This window comes from Sminthopsis crassicaudata, chromosome 5 (genome assembly GCF_048593235.1).
Source record: "Sminthopsis crassicaudata isolate SCR6 chromosome 5, ASM4859323v1, whole genome shotgun sequence".
Taxonomy (NCBI): Eukaryota; Metazoa; Chordata; class Mammalia; order Dasyuromorphia; family Dasyuridae; genus Sminthopsis; species Sminthopsis crassicaudata.
In genome coordinates, this window is record NC_133621.1 from 134,573,700 (window position 1) to 134,600,895 (window position 27,196).

The 27,196-nt window shown below is 33.9% G+C and overlaps 1 protein-coding gene across 3 annotated transcripts in view; it reads right to left on the reverse strand.

Moving 5' to 3' along the window:
- LOC141543288 (uncharacterized) overlaps nucleotides 1–27,196 on the reverse strand; it is a 68,243-nt gene that overhangs the window by 13,521 nt on the left and 27,526 nt on the right. For 2 of the 3 annotated variants that reach the window (XM_074268276.1, XM_074268275.1), the window contains 4 exons: nucleotides 25,666–25,727; nucleotides 25,051–25,233; nucleotides 16,978–17,060; nucleotides 2,443–2,528 (listed from right to left, as the gene is read on the reverse strand). In XM_074268276.1, coding sequence (XP_074124377.1) covers nucleotides 2,443–2,528; nucleotides 16,978–17,060; nucleotides 25,051–25,233; nucleotides 25,666–25,727 — 414 coding nt within the window. The remainder of the gene's footprint in view (nucleotides 1–2,442; nucleotides 2,529–16,977; nucleotides 17,061–25,050; nucleotides 25,234–25,665; nucleotides 25,728–27,196) is intronic. The other variant, XR_012482402.1, reaches the window with a different exon arrangement.

Sequence of the window (27,196 nt, forward strand, 5' to 3'; positions counted from 1 at the left end):
CACTTTTTTGTTGTTTGCTTTTTCTTTGTTTTTTTTTTTCCTTTTGATCTGATTTTTTTTCTGTGCAACATGAAAAATATGGAAATATGTTTAAAGGATTGTATATGTTTAACCTACATAAGATTGCTTGCTGTTTTGGGAAGGGGGGAGATAAAGGAGGAAGAAAAAAATTGGAACTTAAAAATGAATGTTTGGAAATATCTATGTGTATTTAAAAAAAATAAAATACTATTGAGAGGAAAAAATAAGAAAATATGAGTGCTAATTTTTCTTTATACTTAATTGAGAAAAAAGATAAAATTTAAATGCAAAAAGAAAATTAATCTTGGCACTAGCTAATTTTCCCACAAGATAGTTTTTGTTGACCACGTAAAAGGTTAAACAGGACATTCAAATGAAGCACAGAGATCATGGATCATAGATTTAGAACAAGAAGGAATCTTTGAGAACAAAGGTCTACCTCTCCTCATTTTACAGGTGAGAGAATTGAGGATTAAAAAGGTTTTTTGCTTAAGGCCACATAAACAGTACATGGTAGAGGCCAGATTTGAACCTATGTCTTCATTAATGTTCTTTCCACTGTACCCCATGCTTAGATGGATCTTCTTTACTTTCTTATATGCACTTAGAGAGTTATGAAATAATAATGTTAATTGGCCTTTTTGGAAACCAATTTACTCAAAGACATATATCTCCCATCTTCCAGATTTTTTTTAGCTAAACATTAGCTACATATACTAAGAACACTACAATACCCAAAAAGGAAAGCCCCCGTATTATTAATCTACATGAACAGTTTGGCCAGGATAGCAATCCAGTATTCATGGAATGGATTAAATAACTGTAAGGAAAACATGTCTTTCTCTGATCTCTTCCTTTAGCAGAATATTCAATTCTGATTTCTGAATGCCCTAATAGTAATAGCAAGCACTGAGCCCCATGTTTTCACCCTTTTCATATGCCAGCCTCTTTCTCCAACTCTGAGATTCAACGTAAATTTCCCAGTTAAAATCATAATAACTACTGTATTCAAAATGGTAGACAATCTAGATTTTAAACTATTTTGTTGTTTTAACTATTATGTTCAAACATACAATATTACAAAATATTTTATGACATTCAAAAACTCTTCTTATATTTTATTCCAAATTCTTAAGCTTGATTTTTAAATTATTTTCCATCATTTGCCAGGCTGGATATTGGTAGAATAGTAATAATATAACATGTTATTCATTATATAAAATAATTGTGTTACTAACTTCTTTCATTAGCCAGATATTTTCTCTGAGTTGTTTTTCAAAAAGTGTTGGATTTGCATGGATCTATTCACATATTGTCTTCTAGTTCTTGCTGTATATACTTCTGAGGTGATGACTAAGCTAAGTTTGAAGTTGTAGACCTGAGAAAAACTAATGGTTCCTACAACACCTGAACCTATGCCTACAGATTCCTTTCACTTGTGCAGTAAAAGTTACAATTTGAACATAGATTTCTCCTGACTTCACATCCAGTATTCTCTCTACTTTTTCAGGAAGTCATGCATATTAGCCTTGTAGTCAAATAAAATTTTCTTAAAAATATTTATACTCAGAGGATTGCCATTATGTTCTTTTAGAATGCTGATATTTGATTACATTAGCTGTTGCTCAACAATATTGTCATTAGAAATGTTGAGAAAAGTTTTTTATCTTTTGCTAATGGCAAACTGACCAGATATCTCCTCTTTTCACCAGTGAAGATGCTACATAAAGTTTATATGCATCTTAGAAAAAGAGAAAAGAAGAATTATGCCCTTGTCCATTCTAAAGAGCCATACGCTAAATAAATTCTGTTACTTAAAATCTCTCAAACTTAATTAAGAACCATTAAAGATGAATTTTGCATAGTAAAGAATTTTAATTTAGAAACAAATGAACAAATAGACTATGACCAGGGTAGTTTAATAATCTAGTTGGTAAGCTTGTAAATTGAAAATGGATCTTCATTATCTTTAGTTTAGTGAATTTTATAGTCATGGCAATCATAGAAATGAGACATGGGGAAAAAAAAAGGATATCTAAACAGTTTCCAGAGATGAGTTCTAAAATAATTTCTTCCTTTCCCCATCTAATGTTTGCTTTATTATTACCATTCATAATTTTTGCAGTTTTCATTACAGGTTGTGTTTATATAACACCAAAACAACAGTTTAGAAAAAGTGAGAAATTTAACCAATTAGCTAATTGTTTTGTTCATATACTAGGTTGTCTGATTTTTCCAATGAACCAACCATTTAGATGAATGGGGCATAGAATCATAATCTAAACTTGATTTGACTCATTTCTTCCAATTATTCTTGGCATTATTAATCATAACAATATTATTTAATTTCCTTCTTAATTTTCCACACTTGAGCATGCTCTCTATTTAGTATCTATTTCCAACCTTGAGAAGCATACATACATGGTAAGTTTGAGAAATAGGATGAATATCCTTCAAATAGATTCAGTGATGTCACAGTGTGAGGAACATTGAGGGACCATAGAAATCTGTACAAAATAGACAAGAAAGAACATCTGCTTTTTTAACCTTCTAAAATTATTTTTAAAAAATCATTTTACTTCTTGATTCCATGTACTTTTCTCTATCCAAAGAATCAAATGTTATTCATAATAACTCTGCTGCTTAAAATCTTTCGCTGAGAGAGTGTGGGTTTGGGGGAAAGGGTCATAGACCAGAAAACATGGATTCAAATTTTGCCTCTTTTTTCCTTACCTATAAAATTATAAAGCTGAATTAGATGAACTCACTCCTCTGGCTCTAAATCTATTATTCTATGATCAAAATTCTGTTGGCTTTATTCTAAGGAAGAAAGCAAAATTTCTTTGGACTGGGATTCAAGCCCCTCTATATTTATCTCTCACTAAATCCCCTTCATATACCCTTATGCTCTAGCCATAATGAACTACTTATTCAATTAACATGATTTTTTTTCAACTAAATTCCCAGAATAATGCAACATCTACTCAACATCTATTACTTATTAGGCATTGTACTAGATAATAGAGATACAAAAGCAAAAATGAGATTGTTCCATTCTCTCCTTTAACTCTTGAGAATTCTTCAATCTAAAAATTTTGAGAATTTTTCAGTCTAACTCTACAGATTCTACCTGATTTTACCCAGGCTAGATCTTATCTTCTCCTCCAGTCATAAGAAGTGGTTTGAATATTCTATTCACAAATCTATTTTGTACTACAATTATTTGTGTACATACCTTATTTCTCCCACTAGAATACATTCCTAAATTACTTGAGGGCAGGTACTACATCTTAGGTGCTGAAGAAAATACAAAGATAAATAATTCCAAAGCTTTTGACCTAATGAGTTGTTGAACTGAATAGTTCTAAATAGAAGGTACTCTAAATTATAATCTCTGATCAGGGTGAAAAGGGTAGTTAGAGAAAGTTATTTATATAGGAATTCCTTTTGCAAATTGTAATGTCTGGGCTAGCTTTCTGGAGGATCTTGGGACCAGCCCAAGTCCTTGGTCTTAGTGGAGGAGGCAGGAGAGCCACCAGGATGGTCAAAGATAGAATGTCATTTCCAGTCCTTCTCAGCCCTTATATACCTTAGTACAATTACATCATTTCAGCATACTGAATATGTGTGAACTAGAGAACCATTACATCACCATACTAAGTACTAAGTATATATATGAACTAGAGAACCATTATCTCATCAATTCCACTGAGTTAACACCTTGTTTCAAGTATACTTCTCCAGAGTTCTGGCCCTCTACAGCAAATGATCAGGTTTTAATTTTCATTATCTTAAATTCTACTAAGAGAGAAGTTCTATATTTTATATCTATGATTCTTTTTCACAGATTTCCTGAACTTCAGTTTCACTATTCCCATATTACATCATTTGTTTATCTTTCTTTTCCCATTAAGACTTTATGACAAGTTTAGAAGAGAATATATTGTAATCAAGGAGAGTTAATAATATAATCAATATGCAATTTTTAAAGTTGTTAAGAAGTGACCAACAAAAAAAATAGAAAAGTCACAAAGGTTTCAATGAAGTTAAACTGTTTACTTTATGTGAAAAGATGAAACTTGTAACTCCTAAAAACTTTATTATTATTAGGACAGTTAGAAGGAAATATATATATATATATATATATATATATATATATATATATATATAGAGAGAGAGAGAGAGAGAGAGAGAGAGAGAGAGAGAGAGAGAGAGAGAGAAAGAGAGAGAGAGAGAGAGAGAGAGAGAGAGACAGAGAGAGAGAGAGACAGAGAGAGAGAGAGAGAGAGAGACAGAGAGAGACAGAGAGAGAGACAGAGAGACAGAGAGACAGAGAGAGAGAGGGCACAGGTTGGAGTTGACTATGACGGGATGATTTTTAAAAAATACTTAAGGGGTAAGAAAGAGGGATGTACTGGGAGAAGGGATAAGACAGAGCTAGAATGAGGAAAGTCTGAATCTTGTATTCACAAATCATTTATCATAAATCTCATATAAAAGAGAAACAAAGGGAGGAACTTTTATAGTGGGGGGGGAGATGGAATTGGGGGAGTGGCAATTTCAAACCTTAGTGCCTTCAGATTAGTTCAAAGAGGGAAAAATGGAGGGTGAATTAAATGAAGCAGTAGTCAAAAGCCAAATGTATTCTGGAAGAGGTATAAGACGGAGGGAGGGAAGGAGAGAGAGAGAGAGAGAGAGAGAGAGAGAGAGAGAGAGAGAGAGAGAGAGAGAGAGAGAGAGAGAGAGAGAGAGAGAGAGGAGAGAGAGATGACACACACACAGAGATGACACAGAGAGAGAGAGAGATGACAGAGAGATAGAGAGACACAAGGGGAGAAAGAGGAGAGGGAAAGAGGAGGAGGGGGGAGAGAGAGAAGGCCAGAGAAAAAAATAGAATGGAGGAAAATACAGTGTAATCATAATTGGGAATGGGAATGGAAAGAACTCACATCTACTCACAGAAGTAGATAGCAGAATGAATTAAAAACTAGAATCTAACTATGTAGTGTTTAAAAGAAACAAAAAAGAAATCATATAAACAATAATTTAATTAAGCAGGATGACAACAATAAGAACACACCAAAATTTTGGGAATGCAGCCAAAACAATCCTTAGGATAAAATCTCTATCTCTAAAGGTATCTCTAAATACCTTTATCAATAGAATAGAGAGAAGAGGTCATTGAATTGAGCATGTTACTAAAAAAACTAGAAAAATAACAAATTATAAACCCCCAATGAAACACCAATACTGTTGCATAGTATATGATGAAATATTGTGCTAGAAGAAAGCTGAGTGGGATGCTTTCACGAAAATATGGAAAGACTTATATGAATTGATGCAAAGTGAAGTGAGCAGAATAATGAGAATATTGTACATAGTAACTACAACATTTCATGATGAGGATCTGAATGACAGCTATTCTTAGAAATACAATGATCTAAGATCATTCTAAAGAATTTATGATGAAAAAATGCTATTCATCTTCAAATAAAGAACTGATGGAGTCTGCAGACTGAAGCATAATTTTTAAACTTTATTTTTCATGTCTATTTTTTCTGTTTTCTTTTTCAACAAGGCAAATATGAAATATATTTTGCATGACTTCATATGTATATTCTTTTATCAACTGCTTGACTTCTGCCTTTTTTTTCTTTTTGCTGAGACAATTGGGGTTAAGTGACTTGTTTTTTCTTCTACCTTTAAAAATTTTTTAACTGTTTTGACTTCTCAAGAAGGTAACAGGAAAGGCATGAAGGGAAAGTTGTAGCATTCTATCCACTATGTCACCTGTCTGCCTCCATATGATAAAGTATTTCTGATACTCTGTTCTCTGTACCCAAATGTGTGCTTAAAGAAGCTCCTTCATTCTAGCTGTAAAAGGGAGAATCAGATTTAGCAGACAAGTATTTATGCCTTACCTTTAATCCCTCTGTCTGGTTGATGCCTTGGGCATATAGTAAATTAATGAACTGGGAGACTGTAATTAGATTTAAAAGGAAGTGTTTATAAGGAAAGGAAAGTAAAACTATGGTCCTCTCTCAGTATTTATAACTTTTGCTGATATGGGTTAGGGTTTTTTGCTTGTTTTATAGGGCTATATGTTACTGCTATTCATTCATGTCCAACTCTTCATGACCCCATTTAAAGTTTTGTTGGCAAAGATAATGCCATGGTTTGCCATTTCCTTCTCCAGTTTACTTTTTAGATGAAGAAACATGCAAAGAAAAGCTTAAGGGCCCCTTGCCCTCCAACACCATATTAACCTGGATTTATGTTTTGAAAGCAACCAAAGTATGAAAGTAAAGAATTGACTACATAAGGGGCCTTTGGATGGCAAGGGAAGAAAAAGTGATGATAATTAAAGAGTTGTCTTCATAGTAAGAATTATATTCATATTAGGATTAAGAGATGCATATTTGATTTAGAAATCAAGGATCCTGACTTTTGTATACACTAGACTAGATGGTGACCAGAACATTTTGGGCATTCAGAAAATATCAGTTAGTGATAATACTGCCAAAAATATAATTGATGTGCAGAGAAAACCCAACAGCATGGCATTTTTACTTTACATGGAAAGCCTGGTAATTTTATTTTTAACTGAAATCCAATTTAACAAGATGAGTATAATCAGAGATTTACAATTTTTAATTTCTGGACTGAAAATGGTACACTGTTAATTGGAGAATGTAAAATAAAACTTGTATGAAAGAAGCAAATTGTTGAACAGATTCCTTTTTAGGTAATTGCAAATCTGGTTTCATTTCCTTTGATACTTTCTTCTAGTTAAATTGCTTGGTGTTTTATTTTTTATTCTGTAGCAAAGTTAGTGGAACTGAATGTTTTAAAATCTTCTACCACCAGTAATCCAGATAAAAAATTAATTGGATAAGGGAAAAACATGATTGTGACTTTTCTATGCAGATATGCAAATATGCCCAGAATGAGGATGGTATGATGAATTTATACAATACCTCTCTTCTAAGGGATTCAAATAATTTCACCTTTATTAAGTATACTTATCTTCATATGTAACCTTTGGGGAGCTGTGTCTAAATTTCACAGATCCCAAAGCACCTTTAGGGCTTTCTAAAAAGTAATACAATCTAATTAAACAGAAAAACTACAAAAGACAAAAACATTTCCAATAATGCTTTGTTTTCTTCTTTCTCCAAACATTTATTTTCCTGTTCCCTACCCAATCTTCCAGAAAAAAAACTTTATTGCGTGCATGTATGTAAGTGTATATGTATATTTATGTATGTTTTCAGTAATATGGAAAACTTATTTTTTAGGCAGGAAAAAATACTCTAAGCTTAAGGGTTAGATTTTTGTTAAAATTTGCATTTAATTTATAGCTTCATGTTGAACCTTATTTATATATTGCAGTTGCCAAGCATCTCTGAATTGAAACTACCATAGGGATCACTTTAAGGAATTTAGAGATTCTTTGTCTTTCCTGGGTTCTCCTTTTGATAGAGGGCCATGGGGAATTGGACTCTCTTCCCCCCAAACAATTTGCCTAAATGCTTCGTAGAAACTAGTTATCCCCTGACACTTTAAAAAGGATATTTCTTGGAGCTGTAGAACTTGGGAAAGGTCATTCTCTGACAAAGCTTCAGCAGAATATCAGAACCTGTATCTGGCATCACTCTGAACTCTAATAATAAGTCTTGGATCTCTGTGGCTGCTGGCAATATAAGTAGACACAGAAGACTCCTTGAACTTAGTAGGCAATATAAAATAGTAGAAAAGATAGCCTTTGCCTTAATATCAGGCATTGCCTTCAACATTGCCAGATTTCTAGTGCTGGTTGTTTTTTTTTGTGGTCTTTTTTAAACCAACTTTTTGACTTGGAGTTTAGACTGAAAATAGAAGAAGTCAGTGTTCAATGAAAGCCAGCTGTTTGGGAGATAGGAGAATAAGCCAGAGATAAGGAAATCTTTTCAGTATTTGGTTAGTTTGGTCAGTGTCCTCATCAAAAACTCAAGTGCCAAAATAGTGATTTCAGCCCCAGAGGAAAAAATGTGATAAAAATATTTTATTTCTTCTCCAGCTAGACCTATCTGCCCAAAGAAAGTAGCACTGTTAATAGGCACAGACACAGACACAGAAATCCTAAGAAAAGAGCAACAGGAAACTACTGAGCAGAGAATAGGATTTGTACTGAGGCAGGGCAAAGGAGATATTGTGGCAGCTATGGCCCTTTTATGGCATTCTTTCACAGAAGTCAGTGTGTTAAGGGCCAAGGATAAATGGCAGATCATTATACAATAGTGAATTGACTGACTGCAAGGAAATAAATGGATTTGGTATAAGAATAAAAAATCTGTGTTTAAAGTCAAAATTAAAAAAAACTGGTCAGGAAATAGAGTTAGGGAGCAACTTCAAACAAAACCCATTCCCAAATAGATAAGAGTTTGCAGAGCTTATGAGTAAAAGTTCTCAAAAGACAAGCAGACCCACTGGCAAATTATTGCAATATTGCAGGCAAAAGGCAATAAAGACCTGCTTTGGAGTGATGGCTATGTCAGAAGAGAGCAATAGTATTCAAGAGAAGATGCTGAAATCAAAAAGTGAAATCCACAGGTGTTAGTAACATATTGGAAATATGTATTTGTGGGAGAAAAGGATAGCAAGGAGTCCAAGGTGACTCCCTATGCACCATTTAACTTTTCTTTTTAAGCATGCAGATGCTATGCCATCTGAATACATATTTAGCATTTATGTCAATTTGGTGTCTTATTAATTTAGATTTATAATTCAGCAAAATGTAGTTTTCCTGTTTATCTCTTTTAATTAAAACTATTTTTGCTGCTGCCTTATTTGAGATCATGACTGTTACCTCTGCCTGTAAACCTGAACTGAAGTATAATAAATACAGCTTTAGTCCCTTATTTCTGTGTCTATATTTGTTTCAAATGTATTTTGTAATAACAATATTTTGTTGGATTCTGGTTTCTAATTCATTCTATCACCTTCCATCTTATGAGTGAGTTCATTCCATTCACATTCAGTTATGACTACTGTAATTTCCTTCCATCCTATTTTCTTATACTTTTCTTTCTATTTCTCACTGTTGCTTAATAAAGAGTGGTGACAGATGTGTATGTTCAGCATGAGTGCACTATATTTGGTACAATTTGTTTCTGTTTCCCTGCCCCTTTTCTCTTTCCCTTATTTGAGAAAAGAACACTTTATTATGTTTTCCTTCTTTCTTTCCCTCCTTTCTTTCTTCCTTCCTTCCTTCATTCTTTCCTTTTTCTTTCTATATTCTTTTAAACCTTTCTTCATGATCCATTCTTTAAAGTTTGTTTTGCTTAAAAATAATCTTTCCCATAAATCTTAAAATAAGAAATTTATCAACTTCTCAAACACTTCCACGGCCATTGCAGAAGTTAAATGGCAGAAGCTAATATTAGTAACAGCTCTAAATGGATATGGAAGGCCAACACTAATGCCTTCCTTTTAGAACCAGATGGAGCTCTACATTCTTCTTGATGTCTAATTTGGTAATTTTCATCAATTCTGTCAATTGGTCCATAAAATCATGTATATAGAGAAGCATATGCTAGTTTTTGGAGAATGATAGTATTAAATACTCTTCTTTTAGTCAGAGTAAAGTCTCTGCTCTTTACTATTCTTTCTGATGAATAATTCCAAGAGGAATAGGAGAGAATCAGATAACACACACCTTCACTGTCTCTGACAGGGCTGCCTACCATCCTTGGATTGACCAATAAGTAGATCTGAATTTCAGCACAGGGGTTCCTAGAAATAGATCAGTTATACCATCAACTGTTCTATGTGGAGTCAGCTTCTCTGCCTTGCCTATACTAAACATACTGCAACAGCTTGATACCAGAAAGCAAGCTCTGATGAAAGTTCTGGCTGGCACTTATAGCATCATGGTTAGTTTACACACTTCTTCTAGAAGTCCAAGGATGGAATGTGACTTCCCCAAGTCTCACAAATGTGCTTCAATAGCCAACTGATCTCTAGAACCACTAAACTAAATGTAGTACAAGGTCATCCATAAGTACATGCAAGGATTTTAACTCCAGATCAATAGTTCAAACTTAGAATTGTCCATGTACAAATACCAGGCTGATGAGTTCATTATAGCTGAGATCCACAGTCTTTACATCCCTGGAATTCAATTTTAATGGTTAGAAAAGATGAATGAATATAACAACAGTTAGGGGATGGAAGGAAAGCAAAGAAATCTTGCTTCTTCATTGCCTGGAGTTGTTGACAAGCCAATTTGTGGATTTTTTTCCTGGTGGATGGAACTACTTTAGGAATAGGTGTTAATAAGACTGAAAAATGGGTCTTAAAATTGCTTTTGGTCCTTAAGCTGCTTTTGCAATTCTTGTAGTTCTTGCAGGCTCACAATGATCCTGGATTGTCTGCCACAAAGCTGGGCATAATCAGAGGTTATTTAATGAAAACACACTGTAGAAAAGTACAGCTTATTGACCAAAGCTAATTCATCCAAAATCAATGTGGTCAAACCCTCCCAAAAAAAAACTATCAAAATTACAATATAGTATCTCTGCCAATTTCTGACTCAGAATCCAAAAATACCTGGTATAAACCACCATGGTTCACTAAACCCTGTGGATTCCATCTCTACCATATCTATGTTTTTATTCCTTCCTTTTCATTCCAACTGACACTGGTCAAGTTTAGGCCCTCATTACTCTCACTTAAAATTTGGGCTATTCCAATCCTGCTCAGAAATTTTCAAGGTGGCCCATCACTGCTGAAAATCAGCTCACCAATCCATATCCAAAATCTCATTCTAACTTACATTTAAATTTTTTTCTTAATTACATGTAAACAAAAATATCTTTCATTTTTTATAATTATGAGTTCAAAACTTTTTCCCTTCCTTTCCACATTCCTCCTTGAGAAGGCAAACATTATGATATAGATTATCCATGTGCATGTGGATATTGTGCTGGATCTCAAGTCGGAAAGACCTGATTTCAGACACTTACTAGTTCTGTGACCTGGGCAAGTCACTTTATCCAGTTTGCCTCAGTTTCCTTATCTGTAAAATGATTAGGAAACAGCAAATCACTATAAGTATCTTTGCTAAGAAAATTCCAAATGGGGTCATTCCATCATCTACTCTGCAGGCTCAAATTCCAACTTCTTCTGAGTGATCTAATCTCCATTCTTTTGAGGGAAGAGGAGAGGAGCAACAAGGACCAAAAAAGGAGTATCCCATCTGATGGTGCTGGCCCACTGACTTCATCTTGTGCTGCTTGTGTCTTCTTCCTCTGAAAGAGGAGAGATATCTTCCACTTTATGATAAATATATTCATAGCTGGCCATATTCTTATACATCCTAGTGATTCTAACCTCCTGCAAATCACTGTTTAGACTCCATGTCCTATCCACCACTACCTGATTTCTTATTCTTTATATCCTTCACTTCTTCTATTCTAACATCCCAATCAAATGCTAGCTAGTTATCCTTTTTACTTTGCCCTCTGGAAATGATATGGGTTAAGATTCCTTTCTTATTCCCAACCCCCATGAATTCCAATGGGAGATAACAGACTCTCCCAGCCCCCATGGGATCTGAGCCAACTTGGGCTTTCCCAGATCTGCTCAGGTTTCCCAACCCCCACCCCAAGCACAAACAGTTTCCTCCTTATCTAAAAATCCATTGAATTCTATTCAAATTCTAATCCTGGCTGAAACCCATCCAGGAGCCAACGTGGGACTCCACCCACGAGCCCCTTCAAGATTACCAAAAGCCACCTATGATAAAAAAGGGAAGCTGGAGTCCACTTTTTGCAGAGATTCCCAGACATGGCATCCTTATGCCAGTCATATCAAGGATTTCTGCCCACCGGACCTGTAGCTCCGGTGCCCTCTTATCTCTACCCTCAACTTTACCAACTAAACTTTACTTCCAAACCCCACAATAAACCTCTTTTATCAATCTAGGTTTTTGGGTCTGTAAATTCCTTTACAGAGGACTCTTGTGCTGCTACTAGACCTCATTTAACTCTGTATCCTTGCGCCGAATCCAAAGGGGTTGCAGGGGAGCTCCATTTGACTTCCTATACCTCTAATCTGCAACTAGACCTCAAATAAACCTAATTTCATTTAGATATTCCTTATCTCATCAGAATGATTGTTCCATAATCAATGAACTTCCCTTCCCTTCATCTTTTTTTCTTTTCTTCTCCCACTCCTTCCATCTTCTAGTAATCATCAAGTCTTGACTCCGCCCAAAGAAAAAGGCCCTTCAGTCCCCCTTTCTAGCACTGGCTATACTTCCACTCCTTCCCTTTGTCACACTGGTTAAGATAGGGGATTTAGAACACTCCTTGTCCCCTATCACCATTTCCTGGTTATCCCCCTACTTCTATCACTCAGTAACTTTTTTTACCTTAAGGTCCACTTGTATATATATGTACATATTCCACATTTTTCACTTAAGTAAAATCCGGGTAGATATTGTCTACTGACCTCCAGGATATTCTCTTTCCTTCCTCAATGAATTCCATACCTGTTCCACAATCTTTCTCTCTTCCCCAACTCCTGCATTTATATTAGGAGATATATGAATGTATATCTATGGGTGTGTGTGTGTATGTATGCATGTATGAATACATACATATGCAGAGACAGAGACAGACAGAGACAGAGACCCTCAAACACCCTAATCACTTAATCCCTAAGCCAATTTACTACCCATGAATCAATCTTCCATCCCATCCCAGTCACACACAAAGATCTTGATCTTGGTACCCCCCACAAATGCTGAAGAATTCTGAAATAGTTATTTTGATCATAATCTATTGGCTTTCCACCTTTCCCTCAGCACTCCTAGACCAAAACCTACTCTGTCCATACTGTGATCACAGATCCCCTAAATTCTCGGTTTTCTCCCAGGCCATCATCTATGCACTAGCCACTATATTCTCTTTTCACCATCTTGACCTCTTGATGAACCAGTGCAATTCTATACTGACTTCTCTTTAGTCCCCAGACTCTTTATACCGTATTGCACGCTTGCAAACCTCATCCTTATACTACTCCCAAGTTTGCTGCCTTCATTCCTGCACATGTGATAGTACATCAAGGTAGAGGAAATTGTGCAATCATTTTGAGTAAAGCCACTTCAAATTTCTGTTATAATAACCTCAATTAAGTCCTTATTGCTGCTAGGTAATCCTGCTGTATCTCCCTTATAATTTATTATACTATTCTCTGTAGTGGTTCTTCCAAATCTTTTTACTCCTCCTTAAACCACCCACGACTCTCCCCTTCTTTGCTTTATATTTTAGTGAAAAAAATTGAGATTGTTGACTATGAAATTCCTTTTCTCTCTTCTTCCTTAGTTCATATTCATATCACTTAGGTGCCTTCTGCCACTATCTCCTCTTTCATCCTTATCTCACACAGAGATTTGACCCTTCTCTTTTTCAAGGTAAACTTCTCTACCTGCACAAGTGATCTATTCCATCCCATTTATTTCAACAGATTGTACCTTCTGCCATCTCTACCTTATCACTTATCTTTGATCTCTTCTTATCTTGTCCCTTGGCTTCTTCTCTACTACTTATAAACATGCCCAATGACTCCCTCAGTTGCACAAAACCCCTCACTGACCCTTCTATCCCTATGCTATCCTATATCTCTTCTGCCCTTTGACTAAATTCTTTGAAAAGGTGCCTCCTCTCCCTCTCCTTCCTTTTTTCTTAATCCCCTACAATCCAGCTTTCAATTTCATCATTTCACCAAAATTCTTCTCTCCAAAGTTACCATCGATATCATAATTACAAATCAGTGATTTTTTTTTCTTAACCCTCATTCTGTTTAAACTCTCTGGAGCCTGTGATCACTGTCAGTCACCACCTTCTCCTAATTTCTCTCTTCTCTTTAGGCTTTCAGGGTATCACTCACTCCTGTTTCTCCTCCTATCTATCTGAACACTCTTTCTCAGTCAATTTTAATGGCTTCCCATCCAATTCACACCCACCAATTGTAGGCATTCCATAAGGCTCTGTTTTGGGCCCTCTCTTTATTCCTTTATTTGGTAATCTCATCAGCACCCCTGGATTTGCTTATTATTCTCAAATCTACCTCTTTCATTTAACTCTCTGCTTAACTCCAGTCTCATATTTCCAATAGCCTTTCAGACTTCTCAAACTCAATGTCTAGTAAACATCTTAAACATGTTTGAAACCGAACTAATTATTCCTCCCCCAACACTAAATCTTCCTGATTTACAAACTTCTCAATTACTGTTGAGGGTAACACCATCCTCCCAGTCCCCCAGGCTCTCTCATTAGGTCTCCTCCTTGCTTCCTTGCTATCTCTCATCCCTCATATACAATTTGTTGTCAAAGCTTTTCAATTTCACCCTCATAGCATTAATAAAATGTTCTCCTCCTTCTTCTCTGATATTATCATCCTCCTGGCACATGTCCCTCATCATTTAATGCCTTAACTATTATAACAACCAACTGGTAGATTTACCTGTGACAAGTTTCTCCATTTCAACACATCTTCCAGTCAGACACCAAAGTGATTTCCTAAAGTATAAGTCTGACCTTATTATACCAATCATAATCAATACTACCTCTAATCATACTCAATAAACTTCAGCGAATTCCTTTCACTTCCAAGATTCAGATACAAAATCCTCTGGCATTCAAAGTCCTTCATAATCTAAATTTCCTTATTTTTTCATTCTCACACTTTATGACCCTTGTCACCCCCATTCCTATGAGCCTGGCCTTCTTGCTGTTCCACAGACAAATCATTACATCTCTCAGTCCTAGACATTTTCTCTGATTTCCCAATGGCCAGAATGTTCTCTCTCCTTTCTGCTTCCTGGCTTCTTTGGCTCCTTTCAAGTTCCCACTCAATTAAAATTCTACCTTCTGCACTAAGCCTTTTGCAATCATTCTTAATTCTAGTGCTTTCCCTCTCTGACTTCCTAATGATCTTCTAGGTGACTTGTTGATATATATTTGTTTGCTTGTTATCTCCCTAATTAGACTGTGAACTCCTTGAGGCTAAGGATTGTCTTTTGTCTCTCTTTATATATCCAGCATTTAACACATTTTGGGCATTTAATAAATGCTTATTGACTGATTGAAGAAATTATGTTCCAGTGGTCAAATGCTAACCAATTTTTACATCCTCTCCAAGAGACTCAAATAAAAAAAAAAAAAGCCAGATGGAGAGAACATCTTTCTACTTTCACTGTACCACGAATCTGCATCTAAAACTGTTGGTACTGAGCCCAGTTCAGCACCAAGCCTATCTGATAAAGACCAATCCAGAGAAAACGAACATTTTCATATCCTCAGGAAAAAAAAATTTAGGATAAAACTAAACTTTTTTTTCTCAAAGTAAAACAAAATGTGGTATAAAGGAAAAATAAGCTTCACTGGCAGAAATGAGAAACTTGCTTATTAAAGAAGTGAAATTTAGATTTTTTTCCAGTCCCTATTAACAGAATATTGGTACCTAAATATGCACAAAGAAAATATTGTAGTTTGCTTTCTCTTATGGAAGACCTATTTGGGTCAAAACACATTTTTAACAGTTTGAGGATGCATCATTTATGTTGATACCCTACACATATATACATGATAATTTAGGCATTTAGTATTCATTTCAAAGAGTAATAGAAAAACCAAAAGCAAGATCAAAGAAAAGACAGCTGTTCAATTCACTGAGGGATTTTATAGTTTCCATAACTGAAGGAATCTTTTCTTTCGGATAAGTGTTTAGAGTAATTCTAGTAATAAGTTATATTAAAAATCCTTATTCATACAATAGCAGACAATTTTGTCATCAAATACTTAAGTTGCTCTCTTTACTATTCAGGAGAAAGAAGCATGCAAAAACTTAGTATCATATTAAACTAAAATCTTAAAAATATCTGTTTACAAAAACAAAACAAACAAAACCAAAACACAAATGAATAATTTTCTGTACCTAGTCCCCTGCTTTTCTTAATCACAAAAAGAACCTGTAGCACATACCTATTTGAATATTGTCCTATTCAGTTAATTAGATCATGCTGACAGATATGCTCTAATACATATGAGTTTGTTTGTATGTATGAATATATGTGCATATGACAATGAGCAGAAGTATGGCATAGCAGATAGATAACTTAGAATCAAGAAGACCTGGGATAAAGTGTCATCTCTGATACAGAATAGCTTTGTGACCACTTAACCCCTCAGTACCTCCAGGGAACTCTCTAAGGCAGTAAATTGCAAAAGAGCTGCATTGGTAAAGGACATTTCCTTACCTAGTTTCCTAGACCAGTAGAAGCTTAGGTCTAATACCATACATATGTCTAAGCCTCCATACATGCCCCCATGTGCTTACACTCATATATTTCATGGACATTTAAAGGAATACACATTTTTATGAAATAAAAATTGTTCATCAGGGAAAGAGGCTGGGGTAAAACCTATAGATATTTTTTAAAAAGTGAATGATCCAATATAATTTTTTTAAGGAGGCTAATAGAAAGCACTTTCTAGTCAATTATATCATGCTTGGAAAGAATAACAAAAGTATTTAATCTTTTCTGTCTTCTCTGAGTCTGAAAAGTTGTCTTTTTTTAATTGGTTCATTTATTTCAAGCTTGGTACCTAATAGTGGGGTTAATTCTTCCCTTCTAATTATGTAAAGTCCTTCAAGCTCCTTTAATTTGATAATTTTGAAAGATCATTGTTTTGTGAGGAATCTCTTTACTGACACAGGTCTCAACTCCTCCATCCCTTTGTATCTGTTTTGATTCTTATGTTTTCCTATAGATTGTACAATAAGTAAGTAAGAGTAAGAGAATCTCTTTTTAATATTAATATTGTCTAATGGAAGGGAAAAAATCTGCCTCTTAAAAGAAATGATTCTTTTGCTATTTGGGAACTTCTCAGCTGTTTCAGTACTTACTTTTCAAAGAACTCTGCCATTTTAGGATTCTTAAAGTTGGTTACATCCAAGAAGAGCAAGCTTTTCTGGCATATTTTATAAGCCTATTTAAAAAAAAAAAAGAAAAGAAATTCCAGCAATTTCTCTATTAGATATTTCCATTAGAGATGTCTAAATGTGGTAACAAATGATGTTGGCAAATTTTTAATCTCAAAAATCATTACTGTTTTTGATAATAATTTGTTTATCATTACTAATTATACACTAATTGTTTTATAAAATCTCTCTATGGTGCAAAAGTGATTTTACAATTTATAAGTAATCTAGCATATGAATCTCAAATAATTAAATAATAATAGAAATATTAAATGGTAATAGAAACATTCAATGATTAGATGGCTGTAAGGTAGAGATTTTATTACTGATTGCTTCATTGCTTTACAAGATAAATTGTTCAGATATTTACAGATTTTTAAAATTTACATACTACATCTTTCCTTCAAAAGAAAAATAAAGGTGGAAATTTTCCACTTGAGAATCAAATGATTTACAAAAAAAACTTCTTTATTTTCTGAAGACAAAAATCTGAACTATTTAAGCTTGAGTCTAAGACCATTAAAGAACAGGGAGGAATGAATGGAACAATCTTCTTTGATTTCCAACCCATTTTGAAGATGATATGGGTTACCAAGTTTCCTTTAACTTCCACTTTACCACAAGATCTTTATGAGTTACTATTAAACTCTGGACAGCAATTCTTCATTGTAGCAATACCTTGAATGATGTAATTGCCATTCAAAAAAATTCAAAAATTTAAAAGATGCTGTGATTTTAATGAAATGCAATTTCTAATAGTTGGCCAGATAGTTACAATTCTCTAAGTTATTTTATACTCTATCTGTCCTATTCTTATCATCTGGATTGGCAAAATATCATTTATATCCTCTAGTTGGTTAGGTAATCATTAGCACATTCCTACAATTATATAATATCTGGTTCTGACTTTTTTTTTAAAAATCACTTCCATTGTTCTATTTTTGAATTCATGGATTTTCATGTGGATGTAAAACTTCTCAGGTATTAAAGATCATTGGAGTTTCAGTTCCATAAGGAGAGTAAATGTATCTTTTTCATCATTCTGTCATTTACACTATAAAGTGACAGAGCTTTTCACAGTACATCAAACCAAAAATTATTTAATGGTGGGAATCAAGGCACAAGGGGAATTCCTGAGGCCAAAGCCCTTGCTTCTACTATTCTCTGAAAGCACCAAAAAACAGAGGCCAGAGGTAGAAAACATAACTAAGGTCTGGGCATATCAATTAGAAATTGAGGAGCATAAGGATTCAGAGAGAAAAATATGTGGTCAAAAACCAGTAAATGTATATGGAATACAGTATTTGAAAATAAGGTACACCACCATTGATCCAAAACAAATACTTTACAATTTGACTTTTTTGCTTCATGAAACCCTCTGCCAATCTTTTAAATCCTAGTTTAGGGGAAAATTTACTTCTCTTGGTCTTTTTCTTGAGTTTTAGCTATTGGAAGGTCCAAGCCATGGCCAATCTTTCCTGAATCAGAAATACTGTTTTTGAACTCAGATGTCTGAAATTAAATCCTTCCAAAGCCATTTGCTATCTATGTTGACTCCTGCTTAAATCATTTCCTCTCTTACAAACTCAGTTCCCTCAACTGTAAAATGAAGATGTTGGTTTAGATTATTTCAAAGTTCTTTGAAATTCTGAATTCTTTGAATTTGACTTCTGTGAAACAATACTGTGGTCAGCTCCATGTAGCCCAATAAATCACTATTTTTTAAAAAAAAACTGAGCAAGATATATTTCTTTATATTATATACTGATCTAATCATGTATCACATCTCACCAAGTCTTAGTGATATCTATGAGGTCATATTTATCAAATTATTTTAAAATGTCAAGTTTGTTTGTAATAATATTATATGTTCAGATACAGATATTTGAAGTATAAGTATTGTTTCTATCCCAATTATTTTCTCATGTTAATTACTGGAAATGTATTCAATCAAATGACAAGCCATCTATTAAATGCTAACTGCATGCTAACTGCTAGGGATACAAAGAAAAAATGAAATATACATGTTCTCAAGCAATTTATATTTGGTTAGTGGATATAAATTATTCATATATAAGTACATATAGAATAAATACATGGCAACTTTTTTTTAAGGAGAGAAGGCTAGAACAGGCAAGGGGTTCTTCTTTCTATGTTACTCCCATTCAATTCACCACAAATTTGTATATTCATTAAGCACATAGTATGTTCAAGGAATATTCTAAATGCTTAGGATAAAAAAAAGGTTACTGTCCTCAAATAATTTATAATTTTCTCTGAAGAGATATGATTTAGATGCATAAGTATTGAATATCAGATAATTTGAGGAAAGTGAAGATAAGAAGAAACTCAAGGGAAGGGGAATCTAGAAAGGTTTCCCATAGGAAGCAACATCTCATTAAAAGCCAAGATATTCCAGATATGTGAAGTAGCCTGTACAAAGGCGATGATTTAGGAGATGCAATTTTTGAGTTCGGGGAAAAGATATATCAGGTTGGCTAGAAACGACAATGTAGGAAGGGGAATAATATGGAATATTTGGAAAAGTCAGCTAAAACTACACTATGATGAGCCAAACATGGTAAGCTTAGGAACTTATATTTTATCAAAGTGGTAATGGAAACCACTGAAGTTTGTTTTTTTTTTAATTTAAAGTAGTTACATGGACATTTTCATTCGACAAACATTTACCATGGGCAATGAACCATGCTAGACTCTGAGAAACAGAATAAATGCTATCAGAATCTCAGAGCTGGTAAGGATCTCAGAGGCTGATTCACCTACCAGACCAAGAATCCTTTCTACAGTAGTCATCAAGCCTCAGATTCACTACTTCTGATTTTAATAAATGTTAGAGCTTGATTATTCTTCTTTGTAATTTTTAACCATTGCTTTGATTGTGATTGTCACCAAAGGCCAAACAGAACAAATACAATCCCTCTTCCATTAGTGAACCTTTCAGATACAAAATCTTTTGAAGATAGTTACCATGTCACTTTTTATTCAAAGTGAGGATGCTGAATTCAATTGGATCCTTGTGTGATAACATCTCCAGTCCTCTCACCACCCCAGCTGCCCTTATCTGGATGCACACTAACCTGTCAAACTCTTTTCTAAAATGTGGCCTACCAAAAATCCTATTACATTACATGTGGTCTGATTAGGCAGAGCACAGCAATGCTTTTGGGTTCTGGGAAAATATATTTCTCTTAATGTAGCCTGGGATTGCACTAGCTTTCTCAGTTGTTATTTGAATGTTGGTTTACATTGCACTTTCAGCAACTAAAAACTACCAACTTTCCCCCCACATACATTGATGTGTCTATTCTTTTCTGCTGTGTATTTAATTTAACCCAAATGTAGACCTTGGATTTCCAGTCAGATTTAGCTCATTGTTCTAACCAAATGAAATCCTTTGGGATCATGAGTATCCCCCAATGTATCTGTTACCCCTCCTAACTTCATGTCATATTCAATTTTAACAAGATCTTCTTTGGCTTTCTTCAAGTTTTTAAAAAAAATGTTTGACCCCTACAAGGCAAAGGACAGATTTCTGGGTACTCCACTTCAATGGAGGAAGAGAGTGAAGAGAGTTTCTTTTCAAGCTGGTATTAAACCATTAATTATATGCTTTGGATCTGGTCATTTAACTAATTTTGAATCTACTTCCCTAAACTACTTACTGTCTAGTCCTATATTTCTACACTTTATCCATGAGGTGTTTTTTTTTAATCACATTCTTAATACATAAGTAAACAGTTTACTTATATATCATTCCCCTTATCTACTATTTTAGTATCAAAATATCAACAAATTGAGATAGGACTAATATAATCTGCAAGATAAAAACATGTCAAAACTTTGTGATCATAGATTTCTTTCCACTAACCATCCCTTTGATACCACAATCTATAATTCTGCTAGCAATTCAAGTCAGCTTCAATGGTGTATAATTTATAGACTAAATTTTCTTTTATTTTTAAAATGTAGCTGTTTGCCCTTCTCAATTCTTATGGCATCTCTCCTATTCTCTGTGATCTTCCAAAAATTAACTGACAATGACTCAGAAATCATATTTGACAGTTTGTTGGGATTTTTTAAAAAAACAACTCAGGTTGTCTAAACCTTGTGGACAGAAACAATTGGATTCAAATTCTGCCTCTTTTTACATATGGACATGTCACATTCTTTTAGTGCTCAGGAAATCTTTTAAGACTGTAAATTATGTAATAACTGCTAATCTATATCATTGGAAAGAGTGTCTGTTCTGGTTATTTCTTATATTGATAAAGCTACAAGATCAGACTTTAAATGTGTGTGTGTGTGTGTGTGTGTGTGTGTGTGTGTGTGTGTGATGAGAGAAAAAAGAAACAATTGCAACTTTAAGAAGAAAAAAAACAAGAGCCAAAAACCTTCCATTTGTGTAGTCAGAGAAGGCTTCATGGAGGATTGTACAAGGAAACATTCTCTTTTGTCTTTTATATGGACTCAGACTGTCAGAGTAGGAAAGGGCCTCAAAAATCCAGTCTAATTTTTCTTTATTTTAGAAGAAATTGACCCCACCTATGCAAGAAAACTTGGCAAGCCTAGAGCTTATTAATAGGGGAGGAAGGGAGAGAAAAGAGAGAAGGAAAAAGAAAAAAGGAGAGAGGAAGACATAATCACTACATATACTTCAATTTAATCATAACCAAGGCCCAATTCCAACCAATATACACCTATACAAACAAGTTAGAACTAACCAAGGTAATAGCCCAAAAGGAATGACCTTTGTGTGAACAATTTTTTAATGTCTCACTAAGAGCAAAGAACTATGTTAAGCACTAGAGATAGAACGGAAAGACAGTCCTTACTCTCAAGAAGTTCACATTCTAGTGAGACAACATGTATGGAAGATTTCAGCAGCAAGTCAAATGTAAAATTCCTCTGCATTTTAGAATGTGGAGGTGAAGCTGATGGTGATGATTCTTTTTTTAATAGATTTTTATTTTTCAAAATACATGCAAAGATAGTCTTCGACATTCACCCTTACAAAACCTCATGTTCCATATTTTTCTCCTGACCTCCTCCTTCTCTCCCTGACACAGAAAATAATCCAATCTAGGTTCAACATGTACAATTCTTCTAAACATATTTCCACATTTATCATGCTGTACAAGAAAAATCAGATCAAAACGGGGGTCAGGGAATGAGAGAAAAAAAAAAACCCAAGCAACCAATCATAACAACAAAGGTGAAAATATTATGCTGTGATCCACACAGTCTCCACAGTTCTCTCTCTAGATGCAGATGGCTCTCTCCATCACAAGTCTTTTGGAATTAACCTGAATCATCTCATTGTTGAAAAGAGTTATATCTATCAGAGTTGATGATCACATAATCTTCTTGTTGCTGTGTACAATGTTCTCTTGGTTCTACTCACTTCACTTAATATTGGTTCATGTAAGTCTTTCCAGACCTCTCTGAAATCATCCTACTGATAGTTTCTTATAGAACAATAATATTCCATTATATTCATATATTTAACTTATTCAGCCATTCCCAACTGATGGGCATCCACTTAATTTTGTGGGAATAATTTTGGTGAAATGATGGGAGATTAAACCAGATTATAAAACAATGAGGAAATTGAATGGGCTAAGGGATAAACCAGAGGCTTATCCTTACTTTATACTAGTCAGAAAGAAAATCCCTCCCCTCCCAAAAGTGTTAAAAAGTTGTTGTCCCACTGTTTCCTTTTATTGTTCTGCCTCAGTTTCCCTAAATTGTTTTGCCTCAACCCCCCTGGTTGAAATCCCCCTTTCCTGTTCATTAGGACTGAGATAATTAGGGCTGTGTAAATGTATAATCGCAGATAAGAATCTTCTAGTTTAGACATCCTGGCTCCTAAATCCTCCTGTTATCAGCATTTATGGTCCTCACCCCTCACTCTGTCAGAATCCAATTGATGGCCCATTCATGGAAATTCCTGATTTTACCTTGTTTGGACTTCACCCCTTGCCTTTCTCTCCCTGACCTCTGGAGCCATATATAATTCATTAGAATCTCACATTCAAAGCTGAATCCTTTAAGACATCAGACCTGGGACCAAAAAATGGATCCTTTGGTCCCAGAAAATCTCTCCCTCGCAGAAATCCTAATAAAATATTAAAAACTCTCTAATCTCTTTCTTGCCTCAGTTTCTCCAGTATTACAAAATAAGCATATTTATAGGCACAGTGTTAAGGAGTCAATGGAGATAGAGAATGAATAGGAAAGGTAAGAATGAAAGTCACTTCTTTTAAAACAGCCAAGAAGAATAGAAAGTAAAGAAATTTTAACATAAAAAAGAGGCAATTTGATGAAACTTCTATTGACAAACCTTTATTTTCTCAGAAAAATAAAGCCAAGTTATCTGCTGAGAATGTGGGATGAGGTAATTTTAAAAAAGAGATTTAGAATGAGGACTATCCAGATTTTTACTGATGACATAGGAAAGTTGAAAAGCAGAGATAAGGCTCTAGTCAAAGTCATGAAACTTCTTTAAAGCTGGAAATCCACATAGCTTTATTGATTATTTGAAAAGCACTTAAGAGCCCAGTACAAGGGGAAGAAAGGGAATATTTGGTTTACTTAAGGTTGGAGATTAGCAAGAGGGAAATGGTGGTAGGTCAAAGGAGAAAAGTATTTTTTGGTGGAAATAAACACTATGCTGAAATGACTAAGAGGTCTGGGCTTGATAGGAATTCAAGAGGAATCAGAAAAGAGGCACTGGATTGGAAGAATAAATAAGAACTCAAGGATAAGGTCAGAAAGCAAGTTCAGAAAGAGCAAGGGAATGGGAGAGGTAAACTTGTCATCATGGAACAGAATTTCAGAGTTCAAGGACTTACTCTTAGTACTTGGTTTTATAATTTTATTTGAACTTTTTTTCTCTTTAAACTTAATCTCTTGACCAATCTGGAAAATCTTTTGCAAAACATGATCTTCCTCATCACTGTAAAATCATTTGAATATCTTTGAAATATGCTCCAGAAAATCATATTGCTTTTCAGCATTATCTAGATAGCTAGTTTCCACTTATTACATTCTCTCTTTTCAAAAAAATTCCACTTCTAGTGGAAGGATTGATGAAAATACTAATTATGTCCCTATTATATCCTTCCTATTTTTCTACCTAGGATTTTCAAAATATAAAAGGGTACCATCAAAATATTAAATAAATCTTGGCAGACTCTCAGTCAAATCTGTTATTTGCTCTGCAAGGTTAGCATACCTGGCAAATTACCAGAGCAATCATTTCAAATTATTGTTCATCTTGACAAAAATTTTAAATTTCTTTAAGTAAAGGTCAATTCTAATATTACAAGTGCCCATTTAGCTCTATTTAGAATGTATATTTGTATGATTTCTTATTTTTTATCAATTATAATCAATATGCCGAGACTATTTTGATGAGGAAAGATGATATGACCACTGTTATTATCACTGTCCCTAAAATTTTCTATTATGACACTAAAAAGGAAATTCTGATGATTGATTGAGCTTAGAAAATGAAGTCTTCCATCATGTCGAAAGGTGACATTCTAAATAGGCACTTGTATTTATCCCTGCAAAGCTTAAAGCACTATTCAACTATAGGTGATTATTACTATTATTATTATTATTATCAAGTAAAAAGTCTGAAGTATAGGGATTGAAGTTATGAATTCAACACTTTTATAGAGGTATTCATATTTTTCTTTCTTAGTTATTGAAAAATAAGAACTAATAAATGTGACATTTTTGATATTTTATGGGACCATCTCTACAAGTCATACCTGAAAATTCTTATTCTGCTTTGAAATAAACATTTGAATAAGTGACTTTCATCAGAACTTAATTTCAATAATTTGTATTTTATGATTTCCTGAAAATAAGTATCACTCTAAATTGAATTTTCTCTACTTTATTTCTTACTATAACTATACAATTTATAAAATATAGCATATAAGTAAAATATTTTTAAAATGTATTTACCTTTTCATGATCTCTATTCTCGTCATTTTTAATGTTAGAATTAAGAGAATTGACAGTTGCTCCTCTTAGTATCAAAGCACAAGCATGGTAAGGATTTAGCCTAAGGCCCTTGTTTAAATCATAAATAGCTCTTTTAGTTTCTTTGTATGAGTTCCAAACTAGGGCTCTGACACAGTACACATCCTGAAAAATGCAAAGTTTAATAGTGAAGACATAAATATAAAGATGTTATCTTTAAACTACATAAGAAAAAAATTTAAATTAGGAAGGCAAATATAGTAAATATTGATAAAAGAAGTAAGAAACTGGAATTCCAGAGCTGACCTGGCAATTAATTAGCTCTGTGATCTTGGACAAGTCACCTAACCTCTGAGTTTCATTGTTCTCATCTGCAAAATGAGATAAGTTGTCCTTCATGCAAAATTTCCACTGATTTAAAACATAGTTGAAGAAATAAATTATATTCTAAAGAGATATAAGGCAAAAAGACAGCTTTCAAAAAAGAAATAAGTAGAACAGGCAACAAATATTCAGTATTCAGAGCATATGGAAAGTTCTTATGAACTTTGTACTTTCAAATATCATTTATCTTAATATCAAAATTAATAAACCTACTGGGTTCAATCTGTCCAAATTGATAGCTTTGTTAGCATCTTTTAGAGCTTCTTTCTTCTTACCTAAATCAATGCAAAAAATTACATTAAGCATATTTGCCATACTTTCTTACCTAAATTAATGCAAAAATTACATTAAGCATATTTTCCATATGTATTTTACATTTTATTTATCAGAGAGATATGGATAATAAATCCACACAATATTGTGATAAATATGAATTGGTAAGATACAATGAGAAATAATCTCATTTTATTTTTTTTTAAGTATTGGCAGACAAAATGTCTATAAAGTGGTCAAATATGAACAAAACAACAAAATGAAAAATAAACTACTTTGGCTATCTAATTACTATTTATGTTTTCATGGGAATTATTTCCATAAACTCAGATCAGAAGATGCTGGGCATTAAAATACTCTGCCTTTTTCGAGGCAAATACCAATAGCTATAATTATTCTTATGAAAGGAACAAAATTCAGAATTAGGAAGAGAAAAAATTGGAGATCAATTTTATGATACAGCTGACTCCTAAGTTTCTTTCCCTTAAATAGAAGAAACACATTATTAAACTAAGGAAACTTGGCAAAAAATATTTCTTTTAAAATTTTCAATTCCTCCTACCAAATTGAACATTGTGAGTCTAAGGCATTTATATTGCTATTCTAAAAAATCTTCTAGCTTTTGTAATTTTACCCATAAATCTGTAATTTTAAACCACAGGACCTTAAATTTAGAGTTAGAAGTGTGTGTAGGTATGCAGTCTGAAGACCATCTAATCCAACTGCCTCATTTTATATATAAGTGACTTACCAAAAGTCATAATAGTAGAATCAGAGATGAGAATTGGTTCTTTGACTCTCAAGCTATTGCTCTTTCCACTATACTATGACTGGGTATAAATACACGTCATCACAATAGGGATTATTCCTTCCTCAATATATGATCATAGACTTGGAGCCAGAAGGGACTTTAGAATTCATCTAATTTAACCTTCACTTTATGGATGAAGGAACTGAGGTTCAGAGAGGGTAAGGAAGGTGTTCAACATATATATATATATATATATATATATATATATATATATATATATATATGGAGCTATCTTCTGTATATAATAATTATACTACTGAACCAGACACATTAGGAAATACATTTGGATTGATTTTTAAGCATATAGAAAAGGCAACAAATTTACACTCTTGAACATAGCAGGTGCCTAAAAAATGCTTTCCAAGTTTTCTTACACCTTACTTCTTGATACTTACTCTTTGAATGGTGGCACTGGCTTCCTAACTGTTCCACAAGCCAAAAATTCTACCTCTTGGCTCTGGATTCTCTGACTGTCCCTTATGCCTGGAATACCCTCCTTCCTCTACCCTATTAATCTCTCTGACTTCCTTTTCTTCCAATTAAAATGCCACTTTCTACAGGAAGCCTTTCCTAATCTATCTTAATTACAATGCCTTCTTTCTGTTAATTATTTCCTATTTATTCTGTAAATAGCATATAATTGTTTGCATGCTTTCTCAC